This window comes from Pleurodeles waltl, chromosome 4_1, assembly GCF_031143425.1.
Source record: "Pleurodeles waltl isolate 20211129_DDA chromosome 4_1, aPleWal1.hap1.20221129, whole genome shotgun sequence".
NCBI classification, from domain to species: Eukaryota; Metazoa; Chordata; class Amphibia; order Caudata; family Salamandridae; genus Pleurodeles; species Pleurodeles waltl.
In genome coordinates this window covers 736051144-736072290 of record NC_090442.1, presented here as the reverse complement: position 1 = coordinate 736072290, position 21147 = coordinate 736051144, and the positions used below count along the sequence as shown (strand labels likewise).

General features: G+C 45.1%; 1 protein-coding gene across 3 annotated transcripts in view; it reads right to left on the bottom strand.

Moving 5' to 3' along the window:
• The window catches only part of TMEM209 (transmembrane protein 209), a 247680-nt gene that overhangs the window by 145039 nt on the left and 81494 nt on the right, over positions 1-21147 (bottom strand). For all 3 annotated transcript variants that reach the window (XM_069229331.1, XM_069229333.1, XM_069229332.1), the window contains exon 7: positions 5843-6044. In XM_069229331.1, the coding sequence (XP_069085432.1) occupies positions 5843-6044 (202 nt within the window). The remainder of the gene's footprint in view (positions 1-5842; positions 6045-21147) is intronic.

The window sequence follows — 21147 nt, the reverse complement described above, 5'->3', positions numbered from 1 at the left end:
GTTGTCTTGCAGGTGGTACGGTCTCCTGTCTCCTTGCTGGAACACCACTTTTCTAGTTGCCAGCAGTTGCTTTTGGAGGATTTCAGCTCTGCAGTGAACTCGCAGAATCTTCTAGCAGATCCTTCAGATTTAGCTGGCTTGGCAGGTGCGGTTGTGTCGGCCTCTTCTGTGATCCACTGGGAGAAGTTCTTCACAGTCTGTTCTGGGTTGGCTTTTGTGTCTGGGAGGTGGGAGTGACAGCTTTGTTCCACTGGTCTTCTGATATCTTTTTACAGTTTCAGCACATGGAGCTGGAGGGCACGGTGCCACTGTTGGTGAATCCTGAGATGGTGAGGTGGATGCTGTAGTGGTCGGACCAGGTGAGCTGTGGTTCAAACTTGAATTTGTTGCTAGACGTGAAGATGGAGTCAAGCGTGTGTCCTGCGATGAGGGTGTGTGGGGGCGAGAGGAATATCAGGGTCGGTGACCAGTTGCTTGAGGCCGATGTTGCTCATGCTTTCCTGGAAGTCGGTTGTGTTTGCTGGGGTTGTCAAGGTGGAAGTTAAGATCCCCTACGAAGATGTAGTGCTCGGAGTTGATGGCGATCAGGGCACTGCAGTCAGGGATGGCGTTGCAGAAGCTGGGGCTTGGTGGTCTGCAGGACAGGGTGCCTATGATGGTGCTTTTTCTTTGTGTGTGAAGTTGGAAGCTGAGAGGTGCTCCATTAATTGGGTTCAGTCATCTGATGAGGTCACAGTGGTATTTCTCTTTGTATTTTATTACTTGTAATAGGAGCTACATTTTCATTAGCTTTGGAATCTGACTATTATAAATATTTCCAAGGGGTTGTCCAGTTACATGATCCGGTTGTCACACCCTACGGCTATGGTGGGAAACCTACTGAGTTAGTGGGATATTTTGAAGTGAACATTACTTTCAGAAGAAACAAAACAACAGGCAAAATGCATGTACCAGTGAAGGGTGATACCATTTTAAACTGGCCACACCTAAAGTTATTGAGAATTTATTTAGGGCCCAGCTCGGTACCTCAGGTACAGGTTTGTAAAGTAGGAATTGTGAAAGAAGTAGTGATGAATGAATTTCCTGATGCGTTTGACTCAAGGGTAGGTTGTATCAAAGGATACAAACATCATATATATTTTTAAAGAAGAATGCTGTGCAGGTTTCTTGCAAGGTAAGAAACATATCTTTTAGTTTGCAAGAAGCAGTACACACAAACTTTAAGAGATTAAAATCTAAAGGCATAATTGAAACAGAAGCTGCTCAATGGATAGCTCCCACTGTAGTGGCTACCAAACGTTCTGGACATATCAGACTTTGCGTGGATCTCAGGCATTTTAACAAAGCCATTATAGAGGATAAATTTCAACTGCCCAACATTACAGAGGTGGTCAGGTCTTTAGGTAATGCTAGATTATTTACTACATTAGAGATACGTTATGCTTACCATCAAGTACAGTTATGTGATGAATCTAAAAATTTGACTGCATTCATAACACCTTTCGGGGTTTACAAGTTTAATAGGACATCTTTGGTTCATGTTCATCCAGATCCTTATTTCAAAGATTAATGAATTACATGTTTGGTGGTACTGAATGAGTCAAATATTTTCAAGCTGATGTGTGCATAGACATATCAGAAAATTATGTACAAAAGTGAAAGAGGTTTAGGACATCTTTTGATCAAAAGAGATAACTCTGAGAAGTGAACAAGTTAAATATGGTCAACCTGAAATAACTTATTTTGGTCATGTAATTTCAGCAGAAGGTGTGAGACCTAAAGCAGACTTAATGAAGTATGTTGTGAACTTAAGAAGTCCAGTGAAGAAAGAAGAAGTTCAACATTTATCAGGCATGGGGGAATTTTATGCAAGATATGTACCTAATTTTGCCAAACGTTTATTTTCCAACAGGGAACTACTCCAAAAAATGTCTATGATGAGAATATGGCCAGAAAGGATTTGATGACATAAAACATGCTTTGTCATCTGCTCAATCTCTTAAGAGCTTTCAACCTGGGTTACCCTGCTGTGTCTTAACTGATGCTTGTGGTAAAGGTTTGGGATTTGTTCTAAAGCAAATATAGAATGCTAAAGAAGTTACCATAGCTTTTGTTTCAAGGGCTCCCAGAGGAGCAGAAACACTGTATTCCACCATTGAAAAGGTAGCATTAGCAGTCTTCTGGACTCTTAAGAAGGTCAAGCAGTTTCTATGGGGTGTGCGTTTTGTAGTACAATCGGATCACAAGCCATTACAAGAAGTATTTGGTAAAAAGGGATTGGATAGCGTCTCTCTCCATGTATTTGTAAATGGACTGTAGGGTTGCAAGATTTTCAATTTGTGGTGCGGTATATTGCGGGGTGTGATAACAAAATCAGCAAATTGCATGTGGAGATAGGAGGAGATAAAAAGTAATCTTGGTGGGTTAATGAGGAAACTAAAGTGTGTTGTGAATGAAGGTTGTATTTCAGAAAAGGAGTGGATGGAAGAACTGCACAAAGATGAGGTACTGTTGAAGGGAAAGGACAGTATTCTTTCTGAGAAAATGTCTTTATGTCATGACAAGAGTTAGATGAATTATGAGACGCTCATGCAAGGACTGTAGAAAAGGGATTAGTCTTTAAAGGTATTCAATTTGCACCCCCCCCGCGGTCTTAGAAAGCACCTGGTACATTTGGCGCATAGTGGTCATCAAAGGAAAGACTAAGGGCTATTTATTGGTGCCCTGGCATGGATTTGATATTAAAAAAGAGTTAGAGATTGTGAAGAATGGAAGATGTCTGACAAATCCCTTAAAGTCAGAACTAATCCAAAGGTCATAAGAGAAATTACCAAAGAGGTTTGGAAGGAAGTATTGTTAGACATTATGGGTCCCATAAGTTGTGTATCTTCGGTTAAGAACGAGGTGGTTGTGATGGATGGTCTGTCCAGACGGCCTGAAGTAATGGTGATTTCTGAAATAACTACCATGTCAGTTTTGAAATTAAGTACTGAGGTGTTTGCATGTGAGTGCGAACCCAAGAACATATTAGCAGACAATGGGGTGCAATTTACTTCCAAGGCACTGGAGGAATATCTGGATTCCAGAGGGAATTTTCACAAAAAGTGTCCACTCTATCACCCAGAAACAAACGGCATGGTGGAACGATTTAATAGAACTCTTAAAGAATCTATTCGAATGGCAAAACAGAAAGCTGTAAGTTAGACTGAAATGATTAAATCCAGAGTGGAGGAGTACAGGTACACTCCCCATACTACTACTGGAATAGCTCCTTTTGTTCTATTCAGAGAAGTCATTCCCCATACCAAAGTGAGTCCACTATGGGTGAAGGTATATGTAAAAGTTATCGGCTATAGCGGAACAAAGGGAGGGTGCTAAGATGAAGGAAACTCACATTCAAGAACAATGAAAGTTGAAATATGATCTACGCAATCAGTTAAGGAAGTGGAGATCATGGTGGGTAATGTGGTAAAAATAAAGTTACCCTGCATAATGTGAAATGCTTCAGTAAATTGTATAAAGTGATACAAGTGTTCAAGGGGGCAGTCAAAGTTGATGATGGACATATTTGGAACACAAATAGAGTTCTGAAATAGTCTTGATCATATTTAGCTATTTGTATTTCATTTTTTGGAGGGGCTGGAAAGGGGGTGGGGGTTGGGTGGTATTTTGATTTGTTTTTTATTACTTGCATCCTCCCTTAGGTTGGTATGTTCCTATCCTCGTCTTCCCTCTAGGGAAATGTATTATTCTAATATGATTCTGAGATGGAATGCTGTGATTTGAACTGAATGAAGGACATGAAGGCTGAGAGATGTTTTGAGTATCAGTGGCTGAAGGTTCTTCTTCTGAAATAAATCTTCAAGCATTATCTCTACTTCTGCGGCTCCTGGCTTCGTCATTTCATATCCCACACTACCGTCATGCAGCAGATGGTGTCCTTTTGAAGGATGGCAATTCAACCACTGTATTTGTTGGTTCGGTACCAGTGTGTCATCTTGTAGCATTTGGGGGTGGAGATGGGGATGTCCGGCGTGGAGGCGGGGTTCAGCCAGATCTCTGTGAGGAAGATGGCATCCGGGGTGAGGGATGAGATAGTGTGCCAGATCTCTGTGGCAAGTTTCCCGAGTGATCGTGCATTGAGTAGAATGCACTGGAGTTGTGGCGGTCTCATTCAGCGTGGTGGGTGCAGTTGTGTTTGAGGTGTCTCTGGTATTGGTGGTTTCTTCGGTGTTGCAGGCAAAAGCAGCAGTGCTGGCAGGAGAACGGTCCTCTGGTGGCGCGTGGAGATGTGTGGCAGCAATTGTTGTCGATGCGCCTGGGAACCAGGGCTTGGAGGTCTGCCACTGTGTGGCTGTGCAGGGTTCCTGGCACTGGGCGCGATCAAGGCACGGATGGGCTTGCCTTTAATGCGCTGGCGTAGTCATAGGTGGTGGGAGGGGCTGGCAGGACACAGAATGCGGGAGGGCAAGGAGCAAGAAAAACATCTGGAGCAGGTGTGGCAAAAAGAAAACAGCAAACAATTAAAATACAGGAGCAAACAAAAAACCAAATACAGTACAGTGCAGTACAGTTCAGTAACAGAATTGAGGGTACAATAGTTATAGGACTATGGCAGCGTTCCAGTGACGAGTGGTCTGCAGCAGCATTGGGGGAGCGTCACGCTGGTCGAGGAGCTGCTTCACATTCCTTAATTCAATGTTTCCCTCCAGCATGCACAACACAACTTCCTCGGGCCTCTCATTTATAATACATTTGCCGTACAACTCCTCCAAATCTCCCTTGTCAACTCCGAGGGTCAAATTGGAGAAAGTGGGCCAGGAAGCTTTCCAAGCTGTGTGCATCGATAACCTCAGGCAGTAATTACTGACAATTCCCAGATATCCATTTGGCTTACTGGTGAGTAGAGGTCTGAAGTTCCTCTCTCCTCACTGGATGCAGTGTATCGACTAAAGACATTTTTGTGAGGGAGATTATTTCTGTTTGCTACCTGATGGAGGGGTCTTTAAGGTCCTGAAGTGGTCAATAAGCTAGATAGTAACATGTTGGCACCAGGAATGTGCATCAGCCTAAACTTCCATTGTATGCTCAGCAGGGTAGGAAATGCCAATTTGTGGGATCCTGTTTCAATATAGCTTTAGTTAGTAAGTTCAAAACTTCTGAGTGCATTACTTGGCAGCTTAGACAAAAAGCATAAGCTTATACAAATATATCATTATGCCTTTGAATTAATAACAGATTTACACCATAAAAACAGTAATGGTCCCATACAGTAGTATTAAATTTGGTGGAAATAAAGGCATCTACAAATATCTGGAAAGGGTAATTTCCCCTTAAGGCTGCATCCATCTGCACTTCATAGACTATTACTTTTCTCACACATTTGATTTCACAGACAATGTGGAATCAAGCACTAGCATGGGACTTTGTTGGGAGGAACAGACCTTGATGAGTACCCATTAAATTCCAAATTATCTTTCCATTTACCTCTCGACTTCATCCACAGAGGTTTCTTTATTCAGTTGATTTAATCAGGAATGACTCAAGGTAAAAACCTAACTTGCTCTCAGGATTCAGAGCATTTGTAAAATACATGAGAAAAGCATATCAGCTGTTGGACATTTGCAATGGTGCCCACAAGTGACCACTAACAGAATACACTGCATCTTCATCATATTCTCTCCCTCTCGTATGTAATGTGCCCTCTACCAACCTAAAAAATAATAAATATGCATACTGGTAAACTCTTTCTTCAACACCAACAGCAAACAGACTGCTAAATAAAAAAACAAAATTACTGTTTAGATTGAATTTTCTACAGAGAGCCAAATGTTATATTTACCTAGATGAGCACGATGCAGCTTCTCCTCTTCACAGCGTAGGAAGCAGTCCAGTGACTTCAGGTCAGACATGTAGTCGTCTTTACCAGTAGGAGATGTGTAGCTGGATGGGCATGAACGGTATCGTGATCTCAAGCCACTATCCGCTGGACCAATGCTGCTGGGGTACGGTGGGGAGCCAGAAGGAGGGCTGTAACTTGTATTCTGTCAAGTAAAAAAATTAACAGAAAAACAAGGAGCTATTTATGATTAACAAAATATGCCCTTCTACCAAAGCCCTTCCTACTGCCAACTACAAATCTTTGACAATCTCTTCTTCAAATGCATCAGATTAAATCTAAAATTAAAAGGAACACCTTTAAATTTACAGTATGATAGAGGTTGCCAGACAGCAAACCCTAAAAACAAATGCAAACTGCATGCAGTTTATACCTCTGCACACCAACCTGAAGGGGAATGTTTGTACAACACAGTTATGACTTAAAATAGGCATCTCATTTAAACAAAAAATTGCCTATCTGTACTCTTATGTCCTGACTGAGTCTAAATTAGGAGTAAAACCCCACTGCATTTCAGTGCTTCAGATCTTTTGTGTTTAACTTTATCCATCAGACAAACCGAGGTCCTGTCTTCTCAGGAGACATCTGGTGTGAGAACCTCGAGGTTCATAACTTTTATCAGCTCACTTCACTACTTCGTTGGTCTTCCTTTTATTAATCCTTAAAAGCCTTAACATCTGGTATGATTGATAAGCTTCAGAAACTTAAAAAGCATTAAGTACCTAAAAAAGGCATAACAAAGCAAAGATATGCCGGACTGACTCAAGTGATTAAAAAAATTGTATAAATCGACAACAAACCCTAGAAGAATGGCACAAAATCAAAGATTATATTTTATTAGCACTGAAATACCATAGACCATGTTTGTTCTCATCTCCCTGGTGTCCCCTCCTGACCCTTCAAAATTCAGTTAGAGATATGGGAACTCTCTAACAACCTACATTTCATACCCCACCTTTGTTTAACTCTGTAACCAAGACATACATACTTTCTCCACAGCAGCTACCACAGAAGCATGCTCTCTTTAATTCAGACCTCTGATTTATTCACCCTTGTCAAAGCCATAGCCCTATAATGCACGGACTAAAGAAACTGAATAAATGGGGGCTTCCTTCCAAACGTTACTGCACAACTTATCTGTGGATTAAAAGGTCTGGATCATATCTCCCCCAACTTTAAAATCTCTCCTCTGGCTGAGTATTAAGCACATGATTATTCCAAAACCCTGGGATTTGTACACAAATGATTTTAAGAAACAGACCTGGACTACCTTTCCAAAATATGTACATCATATGCCTAGGGTTGTCCTACATCACCCATCTCACACTATGCCCATTTAAACTGAAACTGGAAGAAGATCTCTGCACACACCAAGGCTCTTCTCTCGAACACTGCCAATGCACCTCCACAACATGACTGTTAGACACACTTTGGGTGTGGGCGAGAGGGAGGCATAAGGCATGAAAGACTAATGGGCCCCACCTGTGGTGGAGGTAGCTTGTCACCAGTGTTATGGCGCCAGACTTACCAGGGTTTTACAAAATGGGTAAAATACAAGCCTTTTTGCACTTAACTCAGGGTACCAAAGGCGAGCAGCCACAGGGTGCTCAAGTGTGTAAGTTGGAAGTGGGGGTAGGAGGGAGGGGGACTGCAAGAGCTCAAAAAGTCACCAGTTATGGCAATGCTCAGGAAGTACTATTCAGCAGCCCCTTGCTAACAAACGTACTTCTAGAATTTCCAAGCAGAGCCCTATCTCCATCAATCTCATTTTAGTTTATGGGTGTCCAACCACCAGGCACAGCAATGTACTTTCACAGTTCTGTCATCATCCTTTATTTTGTGCTAAGACATAGTCAAACGGATTCACAATGGATTCCACTGCCTGCAGTAATCAGACTCACTCAGAGTCCTACTTCCAAATAAGTGTAATGCGATCATTGCACTTGCTTTCGACATGCACACGGATGTCAGTGCAAGGGTTTCACATAACATCAGAACTCTGCAAAATAGGCATCAGTTGGCCACACTCACACTGACACAGATAAAAACGTTTGGTCACATTAAAGATCTGCAAAACACACTACACTGCCACCAGCACTTTATGGAAAGTGACAATGGTCCACTGTCTACAGGGAGGACAGGTTGGTGTGGCCCTCCACGGCACAGGACAGGTCGGCCCTTGCATTGTAAGGGACAGGCACAGGCCGCTGCCCCCACAATCAGCATGACACTGAGACCAAATTTATAAATTGGGACACCATTTTCAAATGCACTGAGGGCAAGAGAATATACCTGCTTGCCAAACAGGGGACATTCCCAAACTAAAAGATCACAATATAGCCTCTTTTCCAGAACCTACTGGAGGACACCTTTTTCTCAAAGCATGTAACACTGTAAGATGGCTACCTCTGGCTCCCCTCCTTGCTAGATATCCCCAGCTCTTTTCCATGTCCCTCAGTCTCTATCATATGAGCAAGTTATAAAATCATTAAGATAAAAAAAAAAAGTACTGCAATGTGAATAACTTAGCATTATTTTGATGTTTTGCTTCCCACACCAAGCACCTCTTTAGTTAGAGGACTTTGAACTAAATTGTTATTCTAAAACTTATTTCATTGTTGTCTGTAACATTTCTAAATACGCCTTATTTGAACCGCCTTTAATTTTATTGAGGCTTTTGTCTCAAAAGACATTACAGCATTGAGAACAGAACACCTTAAATTAAATAGCTCTCTAAGTAACCCCCCTTATAACCCCTTTTATTCCCTACTAAATGTAACCTGCTGTGACAGGGGATACCGTAATGACGACACGAACTCAGTGATATATGGCGCACACAATGTCTTTATTAAGTGGATTGGTGATTGTAGTTTATGGTTTTCGTAGTTCTGCCTCTGGGTTCATAGGATATTCATGTTCCTCTTCTTTCTTCCAGGTGGGCTCTCAGGAGGTACATGTGGGGAAGAAGCAGAGACAGACAACGATGAGTAGTCTGGTAAGTTTTTTTTCTCTCTCGTTATTTTTCTTTAGTCTGTTTTCTCTGTCCTATATCTTCTGTATTCCTCCTTCTATGCTCTTTGGTTTCTCTCTCACTCTCTATGTCTCTCTCTCTAGGTATTTTCTCTCTGGCTTTCGTCTAAACTCTTCTCTTGTCTTCAAAGGTCGTTTTGTTTCCCTGTCTTTTCCCTCTTTTATTTTATTCTTTGAATTAGAATATTACAATTTTGAGCCTTCTTTGTCTTCCTTCTTTTCACTTTTATGATGGATCAGCTCCACAGAAGGCCATGGTTTTTGGACACTGACGCAAACAAAATAAAATTACACCTTCTGGGGTTTTACTTATGCCTTAATGAAGGCTGAACCCAAGTGAAAAGAAAAATATACTTGGCATAAATAAACTTAAACTAATTAATCCCTTCCTTTTCTCTCTTTTCTTCCCCTCCCTCCATGCTCACAGAAAATACGTTAGGAGACTGCCTGTCCCGCTCCCACCTCCCGCTCGTATTGTGGGAAATTAGATCACTCCCTGGCCCCATGTACCTGCCGAGGCTACGCTCTCCCCAGAGTGTGGCCGGGTCCCGGGCTGTTCTGCCTCCTGGAGCGCCGCTGGTAGTCCTGGTGCTGCCGCTGCCTCCTGGAGCACCGTTGGTAGTCCGGGTGCTGCGGCTGCCTCCTGGAGCGCAGCTGGAAGTCTGGGTGCTGCCTTCACGATTGCCGCTGGTGGTTCCGGTGCTGCCGCTTCTTCCTTCTTCCTCCTCTCCCCCTTGGTGACGGTGCGAAGGGATTTACGAAGCCCCATTGCACCGGGAACTAAATCCAGATAGGTTCCTGACCGGTGTGCTTCCGGGTGAGGAACCACAACAGCACTGGTGCCCCAGGGGTATGGCGGGATCAACCGGGACAGAGTCGACCCGTCACACCCGCCTTCCCTAACCTTTCAATATCTTTCTTACCCTCGGCCCAGAGCTCAGGCCACCCCTTCAATGCAATACGAACAAGCCCTTGTACTTCACCAGCATGTTCAATGCAGGCACAACATCCTAGTCCACCAAGGAGACTCAAACTATGCCCCTGTCCAGGATTCTGAGCAACTGCAGTATCCAGTGGAAATTCAGATCTATGTAATCATGTTCACCACCACTGGACTTCATATCCTCTGGAAGATTTTTTCTATTTTGTGTGCTGTATGCCAAATTTTCCATCCCCTGCAAGGTACATACATCCTCCAACCACATCCAAAATTACAGCATTTAAGCCGTTCCCACTAGTCCCAATGCTTGAGCATTTCTGGCCAATTTAGTTCATATAGACAACACCTCATCAAATGTTTCACTTAGATAAAACTTTGCCAACTGGTCCTTTCCACCTGCATTTGTTAGAGCAATTCATCTTGACTGCAGAATATTCAATACTTTATAAATATGACAAAAATGCCATAGAGGCATAGAAGATATTCAAAAAGTCCTTTGGGAGCATGGTGCTTCAACTCAGGAAGGACAATCCACTGCTGCAACTGTATATGGTGGAATCTCTCCATCTCAGGAACATTGAAGTCTGCTCGGATCTGGCTAAATGTTTTCAATTACCCATGCAAAAACAGCTTGTCAACTGTCCCACACTCCACTGCTATCCATGTCTTTAAAATTGTTTCTGTTAAATCCCAGGCCAACGTCCTTCTAGACAAAAAAGGTTGTAAAGGGAGAGGGGTAACAAGTCAGTCCTTGCCGCAGTCCCACATCGTCCCACACCACAGCAATGCTGCGAGATACAATGTTACATGTGCAAAGTTGTGTATCACTATATTACTCTTGGAGTTGGATAGGAAGGTGTTAATAAAATTCGACCTCAAAATTAGCAGAATCATTCTTTTGGCGAGAAACATTTTCAGTAAGATGGAGTGAATGTATACACTATCTTTCTTAAGAAACCTTTGTATTTTACAGTGTTTCAGATCTTTTGTATTAATGAGAGTTAAAATGACAAAATAGCAAGATAATACTGCCACACAACATGCAGCAGAATAAACTCTTTCATTGTGCATATTTTAGTCAACCCTGAAGCATAATTTAGCACTACAGTGCCATATAATCCCACTAAATCAGTAAAGATGATTCATGAGGTTTGGGTGGTGACATTTTGAACAATAAAGCTGAGCTTATTACAGACAACTGGCAAATACCTTAAGATCAATTGGCAAATACTCAAAGATTAATTGGTCAAAATCAGCCTAGATTTAATCTAGACAAATCTGAGAATTGAATTACTTAACAATTGTACAAACGTTTGCTGAAGACTGATTTTGGGCACAGTTCATAGAAAATACTGAGCTACTGTGTTCCTGTGAAAAAAAGCGTAGGAGTCACACGTTGTGGAAGGGAAGTGCAATAGGTACTATGTTCTGATCATTTTATTAGTTAAATGACGATCCCCTAGTCATTGAGCTGTGGGCAGAAGATTAAGACCGATGACTTTACAAATAGCTTAAGCATTTTCATGTTCACTGGCCTGAGGAATGCCCGTCTCTTTTTGAGTGGGGAGTTGTTACCGTAATAGCCCACCATGGGCCACATTATGAGTGTCTCGAAATGACTGGAATGAGAAGCCCTGATCCTCTCTCACCCACCTGCTACCCTCAAAGGGTGGTCTAGCTATTTCAGCTGTTTTCAACAGCCAAAATGTACTAGTGAAAGATGCCAGATTTGAAGAGTTAATGCAAAGCTTGTAAACTTGATGGTGATGTTAATTCATGTTATGGCACCAATAGCATTCGCACCGGAATCATATTAAGGTTTTTTTTTTTTTTATGTTTCAGACACTGTTCTACAGGGTTTTTTTATTTTTGTTTATTTAAAAAAAATGAAAAAAAAGAGAAAAAAAAAGTCATCCATTTTCATGCTATATTCCAGCATGCCCACTTCATTCTGCTGAGCAGAAACTTAACAATTTGCTCTGGTCAGATAACGATCTTGAGTTCAGAATGAACCTTACTACTTGGCAACATTCTAACAGTTGTAAATTGATTCCTTATATTCGCTTTCAAAGAGCCACACTGGATCCCTCAACATTTTTAGTTAGGTTGATTCACCAGTGCCACGTGGCACTGCACAGCCTATGGTGTTGATTTGTGAGGCTTCACAAGATACAACAACATGAGCATACAGGAATTGGAATTGTGATGTCAGATCTGCTCATTTATTCTGCACACCTACAGAGGTTAAGGGTGCAGAAGGAAAAGCAAATAAAAAAAAGTGCCCTACTTACACCCTCAAGGAAGACAATGACAAATCTGCAGGAACTACTTTATGTGCTGCTGTCTGCACTGTGGTACAACTTTTACTCTGTTCACCGGGTGCAGACCTGGTCCAGGCGCCTTATTACACCTAATGTGCTGTCCTGAACTTGCGCCTGCCCTGTGCAACAAATTAGTGCTAAACAGGCCAGCTGGTTGAAGCCACTTGTCCACCTCTCAATTTGTAGGCAGCAACTTAGCCTGCTTTTCAAATGGAGACAGGGATTCCCTGAAATAAAGTGGAGCAAGTAACATCTGCCAGCAGGGGGATGTCTGGAAGGCCCATGGGACCCATTTTCCCCTCTTCCAAGGGGCAACCTCAGGGACTATGAGCCCACTGACCACTCCTTTATTGCGGTGACCATGTCTATAATACAATGCAGATCTAGAGGCAAGGTGTTACTTAATCTGCATGAAGCCAGAGCCCACCTGACGTAAATGCAATTTTTCTGCCCCTAAGTTTTTGGTCTTTATCTGCTAAGTAAGCAGCTGTTTTAAATGCATTTTTGAATAAGAACCAAGTAGGAATTTTGACCTTTGTTCCTGTATGTCCTGCATGCACCATGTAACAAGTCCTCCTCAGATGAGGATATCCCAGCCAGAACAGTAAAATAAGAAACTAAAAAAATTAAATGCCTCACTAAACAGCCCTAGGTCAACATGAAAGAAGGCTGTTGAGGTCAATTTTCTACCCCCTGAGACGCAAGGCAAATTACCCAATTAGTTAAATAGAAATACCTGTAACTTGTTTAGCAGTTACTGATATATATGATGGACAGCATAATAAACAAGGCAAGAGTTTATTTTGAATGTCAAACGCAATCATTCCTACAAACTGTGGGAAGAAGTCGATGGTGATTTATTTTTTTGTGTTGCAATATTTTACTGTAGAAACAGAACATAAAAGTTACAGCGCTCTTTGGAAGTGTCATATCACAAAACATAATACTGCATAGTGTGATACAGAATTGCAGAATACAATATCTAACACATAACAGCGACCGAGCAACGGGACCCAAGGAGGGGGGTGGGTGTAGGAAGAAGGGCGTATATCATATAAATTGAAAAACGGAATCCCACATAAGGGTATATGATAGTAAGAAAACATGGAAGGTCCTTGTGCGAGACGTGGTAGCTATGGTTCTGGGGTCTGTTGGGGGCGGGAGGGGGGGACAGTTCATCAACATGTTAACGCTCTACAATAGGAGCAAAGAGAATTGGCAAGAGATAGAGGATAGAAGACCACTGAAGGGAGATAGAATTCTCCATGGTTCAGGGAGGAGAAGGGGCAAGAACAGAACGTCCATCAATGCTGTAGTATGGGGGCAGACTGCCCAAGGAGCGGTGGCAATCAATGAAATGGGGGGAGGGGGAGGGCAGAGACGGGCTGGACACCGGACAGGATAGGTAAGGTAGCCCCCAGGTGGGACCAGCGGGAGTGATGGAGGGAGGGTTACAGAAAGGTGGGGAGGGGAAGAGGGTGAGGGAGAGGTGGGTGTCAGGATATCTATGGTGTCACCTGTCTCCACAGCAGCAGGGCAGTGATATTGGGGTCGTCCTGTAGGAAGGGCGGCCAGGTCTGCAGAAATAAAGCAGATTGGTCTTGCAAGTGATAGATGATGTGCTCATGGGCTGCTGTCTGCACCATCGCCACAGTCCACTCCTCTGCTGTGGGAGGGAGGGGGACCAGTGGCGGCAAATGCAGTTTTTGGCTGTCGCAAGAGCCGTATGCAAGCGGTGGCGCTGCGGGCGGGACAGGTCCGGTGAGTCTCCTGTGTCATATAGGAGGATTAAAGAGGAAGAAAGGGGTGTCTGTAGTGTCATGGAGACCCTTAGGGTGGAACCAATAGTCAGTCCAAAAGGATCTTATTGAGGAGTATTCACAGAGGATATGCATTAGGTCGCATCTAGTAGCTGCACATCGCCAGCAATTCCCGTGGGGTAGGAGACCCATCTTGTGTCATTAGCCGGGTCCAGTGCCAATCATGGAGTGTTTTGAAGAGGCAGAAATTCATGCGGGCCTACGTGTGCCTCTGTCGAGGGATTCCATCATCTCAGTCCAGTCTTCCTCCCTAATCTCCGTGTGAAGGCGCATTTGCCATTAAGTGCGGAGACTATCGAAGAGGGGCTGTGGGGAAAAGGTGATGAGTAAAGGTGTCAGAGACCCAACATCACGCCCTTGAAGTGGCCCCAGGTGCTAAGGTAGGAGACTACAGAGGAGGACTGAAGAGTCCAGGGGCGGGCTCCCAAATAACATTGCAAGCAGTGTTTCAGTTGGAGGTACCGCCACTCCTGTTGTGGCTGTAGGTCAAATAATCCTTAGTTCTTGAAAGGACTAAAGAGCGCCATCCTAGCCTAGACTTGGTCTAGGCTGTGGATGCCTGACGCTCGCCATTGCACCCAATTTAGCACCTCTCCGTCAATTTGGATACTGTCATTGCCCCACAGCGGGGCTTGTGCATGAAGGCGTCTGTGGAGGCAAAGAAGGCGGTGTGCAAGAAGCGGGGTGATGAGGGGGAATGGAGGGGGGGCAGGCATCTGCTGTATAGAAAGTGGAGGCCTGCTGGGCTGGAGAGTAGCAGCCATTCCGTTATGACCCATTGCAGCGGCTCCGGCGCGTCAGGCAGCATGTATGACAACTGGGAGAGATGGAGGCCCGAAGTGTACTGTTCCGCCGACGGGAGTACCAAGCCTCCACAGGAACAGCAGGCCTTGAGTTTGGCAGATGAAAGACGTGGTCAGGGGGGGCCCCACACAAAGGACCGGATCTTTGCATCCACCAACCGGAATGTCGTGAGGGGTACCGGGAGGAGGAGCATACTGAATACATAGGTGAATTGCGGTAGGGTGACCACCCATACAGCCTGAACCCAGCCCCATATGGAGAGTCCCAGTTGCGACCATTTCTTAAAGTCCAATTTCATCCGGGCTATGAGAGGGTCAACGTTCTCTGCCACCATACAGTCCAATTCTCTGCTAACAAGAAGGCCCAGATATTTAAGACGGGATGGGGGTCCATCTGAAGGGATAACCGTGGATGGCCGCCCTCATGGCGATAGTGGAGAGGGGGGCAATGCATCGCTCTTGTCCCAGTTCACCCGATAACCGGAAAGGAGCACAAAGTTGTTGATGATGATCTCCAGTAAAGCCGGAAGAGAACAGTCCAGGTCCTTCAGGGTGAGCAGGAGGTTGTCTGCATAAAGGTACAGTTAGGACTCCCCTCTCGGAGTATCCCAGAAAGTAGGGGGGTGGCAGATGGTGGTCGCCAGGGGTTCCTTTGCCAAGAGGAATAAGAGCAGCAAAGGTGGGCAGCTTTGTTGCGTTCTCCTGCATATCGGAAGGGGGCCAGACAAAAAAACACAACAATGGACCAGGGCCATGGAGCAATTGTAAATTAGGCGGACTTTGGCAATAAACTGGTCTCACAGTACAAATGTTTGCATTGTTGCAAATAGATAACCCCATTCGATGCAATCAAATACCTTTTTGGTGTCGAGCAATAGGGCTAGGGTCTCATCTGCCAGGTCCCTAGCTTCCCAGAGGATATGGAACAATGTGCAGAGGTGATTTCTGGAAGTGCAGCCCTGTACGAATCATAACTGGGTATGGTGTAGGAGAGACGGGAAGATCTTGCGGAGGTGAGCTGCCAGAACGCTGGCAAGAATTTTTACATCTCCATTCAGATGGTAATTAGATGAAAGCTACCACACTGGAGGGGGTCCTTCCCAGGTTTAGGGAAGACCTCTATTGTTGTTTTATTTGAGAAGGAGCCCAAGGAATCATCCTGGATTGCCTCCCAGAATGCTTTGTAGAGGGAGTCAACAACCTCTTCTCCTGCCCATTTCTAAAATTCGGCAGGGAAACCATCCTCCCCAGGAGCCTTGTGATACAGGAGCCTGGATTTAGCTTGGGCGATTTCGGTTTAACTGATCTCACCTTCCAAAAGTGCCCGGCCGTCGGGTGATAAAAGGGGCATTCGAAAGCCTACCAGAAAGGTTTGCACTTGAGGCTGGCCACCGTTTCCGGTGTGTGCAGCTCCTGGTAAGATGACACAAATGCATTAATGTCCTGGGGGGCGAGTGAGGACTGTGCTACTCGAGGGGGTAATGGCAGAGATGGCCCTTGTCGCCTCCAGTTGGAGCAGCTGACCCTCTAGTAGCTGACCGGCTTTTTCCCCTTGTTCATACGGCGTGTTCTGCCCCTAGAAGTAAAAAGTTAATAAAGGGCTACCCTGACCTGCTTCAAACGACGACGCATGGACAGTGAGGGGCGGGTGGTGTAGAGATGGGTGACGGACGCAATGTCAGCTTCTGACGAGCCACTCTTTGTTTATTAGCTACCACTGCATCCTTCATCCGTTGCCCTCTGATGGTTGCTTTCACAGCCGCCCATATGGTCATGTGAGACGTAATCAAGACTTTGTTATTTTCCAGGTGGTAGGTGGAGACATGAGTTTGGAGTTGAATTTTACCTTGTAACGTTGCACTGCTAGGCGCCAGGGTTTATGACCTGGAGAAGATAGGCCAATGCCCATCAACAGCAGAATCGGAGCATGGTCAGAGAGGGCAGGTTATAAAATGCAAGAGTCTCAGGTGTGGGCCACTACGCTCTGAGAAATGAGAACGTAATTCAGCTGTGACTGGGTACCATGTACGAGCGAAAGGAAAGAGTATTCCCTATCAGCCGGGTGTGTAAGCCTCCATTGGTCTACCAGTCTGGGGTCAAATCGCTCAGCAAGGCCCTATCCAGGTTGTTGCCTACGACTAGGGTGCCAGGCCTATCGAGCACCACGTCTCGGGCAAGATTCAGGTCAGCCCCTATAATGTATTGAGAGGCCCCTATCTCAGTAAGGAGGAGACAGATGAAGAATCTACATTTAGATTCCCTAGGCACGTAGACAGATCCTACACATACCGTGGTTTCCACGACCATCAGTTTTGTAAATATAAACCTGCTATCAGGATCACACCATGTTTTGGTAACAGTGACGGGTAGCGTCTTGTGGAGTAGGATCGCCACACCACATTTCCTAGTTGTCTCTCAGTCTTTGGCGTTGGCAGTTTCGTTCAGCTGCTGTAGAGTACCTTCCCCACCAAGTTCCGGTGCAATTTATCGGATTGGAGGTTGGTCTCCTGTGACAAGACCACATCTGTACGTTTCCACTGGAGATTGGAGAGTACCTTTATTCGTTTTACATAATGAGTCAGCCCATTGACATTCCATGAGAGGAAGAGTAGGGGGTGAAAGGTATGAGGGGTTTCAAATGGTTATTGGAGTGGCATGGGAGGGAGCGGCAAAGAGGGAAGGTGGGAGGAAAAAGGTAGGAGATACTGCCTCTGCGAATTCGGTCTTCCAGGTCGATGACCTTACTGTGGCGAAAGAGAAGTTCTTGGTCTTGCTCCAGTAGGCCTTTAAGGTGGTCCTCCGCTGCCGTGACCCAGTGTTCCAGGCCGGCCACTCGATTCTGAAAGCCTGCATTGTTCATGCAAATGGATTTGGACTCCATTATATTAGAGTCCATCCCCTCCAGCCTCCGGCCCACTGCTGTGACTTCCTGCAAAATACGCTTCATGGTGATGCCCTGTGCTGGGTCAATAGGGTCAGTGGCCTGGTCTGCAAGTGCCGTTCTCTTTGTGGTGGCCGTGGAGCGGGGGTTTGTACAGCTTCCGAGAAGAGAAGTTGATGTACAGGTTTGGTATTAGTCTTAGCACTGAGTTTGCCTGAGGGCATCTCTGGTCCAGACTCCGGGGGCCGAAGCTGCGACCCAGGGGTCAGAGAGTCTCTAAGTGACTTAAAGAACTGGGGCGCAGGTGGCAGACGTAGTGCAGGGATCCCACACAATCCGTATCGGCTAGGAGGTAGGATCTGGAGAGTTGCATGGAAGACCAGGGTGTATGTCAGAACCACACAGCCCAGGGGGACACCCGACAGCTAGGATCGGGTTGCAGCCTGGAAAGAAGCACCAGCAGAATTTAGCGTGTCATGCGTGTCCTCTTGTGGTGAGGGGGAAGGAGAGTAGAGACTGCCAGTGTTTAGGACCATTCCCACCTCAAGCAGTCAGTCTGCTGGGAGGAGGGGGAAATAATTCCTGTGCTCAGGGAAGGCACTGCGTGGTCCTCCAACCGTCTCCGTCAGGTGAACAATCCAGAACACACAAGCGCCACAGGCGAAGATAGTCCCGAGTGTCAGGGCGCCCTAGGCAAGCATCCCGGAAGATAGGCTGTGGCCATATGCTAAATGGGCCCCTTTGAGGTATCCTCTACCCTTCCACAAAGTTGCTGGAGGCAGAGCACTGGGGCAGCTGGCAGCGAGGGGGGCCTGCACACTCAGTCAGGGTGCGGCCCCCATACATTAGTAAGGTGCAGACATGGTTACAGGCCCTGCAGCAGTAGGGCACGCCACTACCTCTGTCCTGGTCCTGCCGGGTGGTGGAGCTCCCAGATCAAGCAGCCACCTCCTGCGTAGCCAGATCACGGCCCCCTCAATGGTGATTTTAGCCCTCTTAATCCTTGCCTCCCTCCTTAACAACTGTTTAGGAATGAGTCTGTGCTGGCAAACAGGATCAGAAAAAGTCCCCCCCCCCCCCCAAAAAAAAATATGCTTACTTTAAAGTTTGAGCCGTCCATGTGCGCAGGATACTAGAAGATTGAGTTGCACCTCGTACGACAGGGGTGTCCAGTTTTACCTTTTTTTGGACTAATGTTTGCAAAAAGCATAGCAACCCCCAACACCCATCCCCAATTTGCTACATTATAAACACCTGCCAAAAAAAAAAAAGAAAAAAAAAAAAAAGCATAGCTGAACCTCTACTATAGCAGCCTTTTTTAAGGTGAAACGAGCAGTTTGAGACACCAGACTTCACCATTGCTAGAAGAGTCATTTGCATTGTGACTTCAACTATCTTGTTGTCTGGTGAAAGAGGAACATATGTTACAGATTGTCAGAGTACCTACAAGCAGTTAGGTTTGTTATTTCCAGGTCGAACTTAAGAGATACATAGGCATACAGCCTGTACAATGTGTCTTCAGTCAAAGAATAACGGGGTCTAAGCTGACAAACCAAAAGCACAATCTTGACCTAAAGCTCATTTAGGATCATCACCATGAAGATAGATCCTTGCTAAAGACAATATACTTCTAGATTTATGGCAGAGAGGATCTTTTAAAGTCAATAAATGAATATCACAGCAAGCCAAAGACTCAAATGATTTCTATACAAGCAAAGTCCTTAATAGGACGATGAAGATGTAGAAGACTAACAAAAAAACACTACTCTGCCTAGTATCTCATTGCCGGAATTGTAAGAGGAATGGATAACCCTCCACTGCTTCCCCGCAACCTCTTCTTTGAGATTGACAAGCTTTTGTGACCCAGCTACCTTTTATGGACATGAAGGAGGCGATTTGTGAATGTAACAAAGGCAGAGTGTATTAGTGCATTGTCATTTACAGAGGGAACATTTTCCATTCCAATGGCCACTACGTTTACACATACAGTTTTACTGGTAAAACTATATATGACACAAATTATAATGTGTGGAAATCAGGGTTCTGTGAATATTTACCTTTTGTGCATCACCAAGTAAAGTGACATGATTTGTTCAATCCAATTAAAATCTCAGTTTCCACCAAACTTCAGAATTACACTAAAAGTGCTTCATTTCTGGGTTCCTAATTGCTGAACGCATATAGTTGATTTACAGATATTTATATTTGGTTGTGTGGTACAAAATACCACATCCTACAGCCTTTCCTTTCACACTCACTGTGTTCCATCTCATATTAGGGAAAGTGGGCGCCATCTGTAAAGGGATCAACTACAATATTAAACAATACATTGGCAAGCAACCTATATACATAAATTTAAAAAAAAAACAGTGTGCCAGTTGTATAAATAAATCAGTATTATCATTTCATCTGTAACCACCCACAAAGGCACAGATTATATCCATACATCTGACCACCAACATGTTTCTTATTCATAATAATAATCACAGTTTATAGCGTAATATTGGCCCCAAATCGGTTTATGACTTATCATGCACTGATTAACCAGTTCTGTGCCGCGGACGTAATGGTTACGTCCTGCGGCACAGTGCTGCTGTGCCCAGGATGTAACCATTACGTCCTGGGCACACAGCCCAGAGGGAGCGCCAGCGCTCCCTCTGTCGGGTTCCCCCCCCAACCCCCCAAGTCAGGGATGGAAGGGGAAGCCCTTCCCCTTCCACCCCCAACCCCCCTGTGACGTCAGCGCGTGAGCTGATTATCACAGAGCCTCCCCCATCGCGCTGGAAGCTGAGAGAAATGCTTTGTATTTCTCTTCCGATCACGTGGGGGAGGCAGAGAGAGGCTTCAAAGGGAAGGAAATGTATTTCCTTTCCTTTGAAGTCTCTCTGCGTTTCGGCAGCCGGATTGAAAGCAATCCGGCTGTCAAAACGCCCACTAGACACCAGGGATGTCTTTTTTATTTATGTAACTGACATAAGGGAGCGACCCATTGGGCAAGGGTCGCTCCCAGGGGGGGCATTTTTTTAAAGGCCTTTTCTGCTCCCCCCTGGGGGAAGAAACCTCTAGGCACCAGGGCTAATTTTTTTTTTGTTCATGAATTTCACGTAAGGGGAGCGACCCCTTAGGCAAGGGTCGTTCCCCTCGGGGGCAAATTTATTTTAGGCCATTTCTGTCCCCCAGGGGGGCAGATCAGCCTATTTTAATTAGGCCGATGAAACCACTAGGCACCGGGGATTTTTTTGTTGTTGTTTTACAGATGGGGAGCGACCCCTTAGGCAAGGGTCACTCCTGGGTTGGGTTCGGGGGAGCACATATATTTTAGGCCATTTATGACCCCCCGGGGGAGGGAGGGGGGGCAGATCGGCCTATTGTTATTATCGGGGGGGGCAGAAATCTCTAGGCGTCAGGGCTACTTTCTTTCTTTTTTTTTTTTTTAAGAGGTGGGGAGCGACC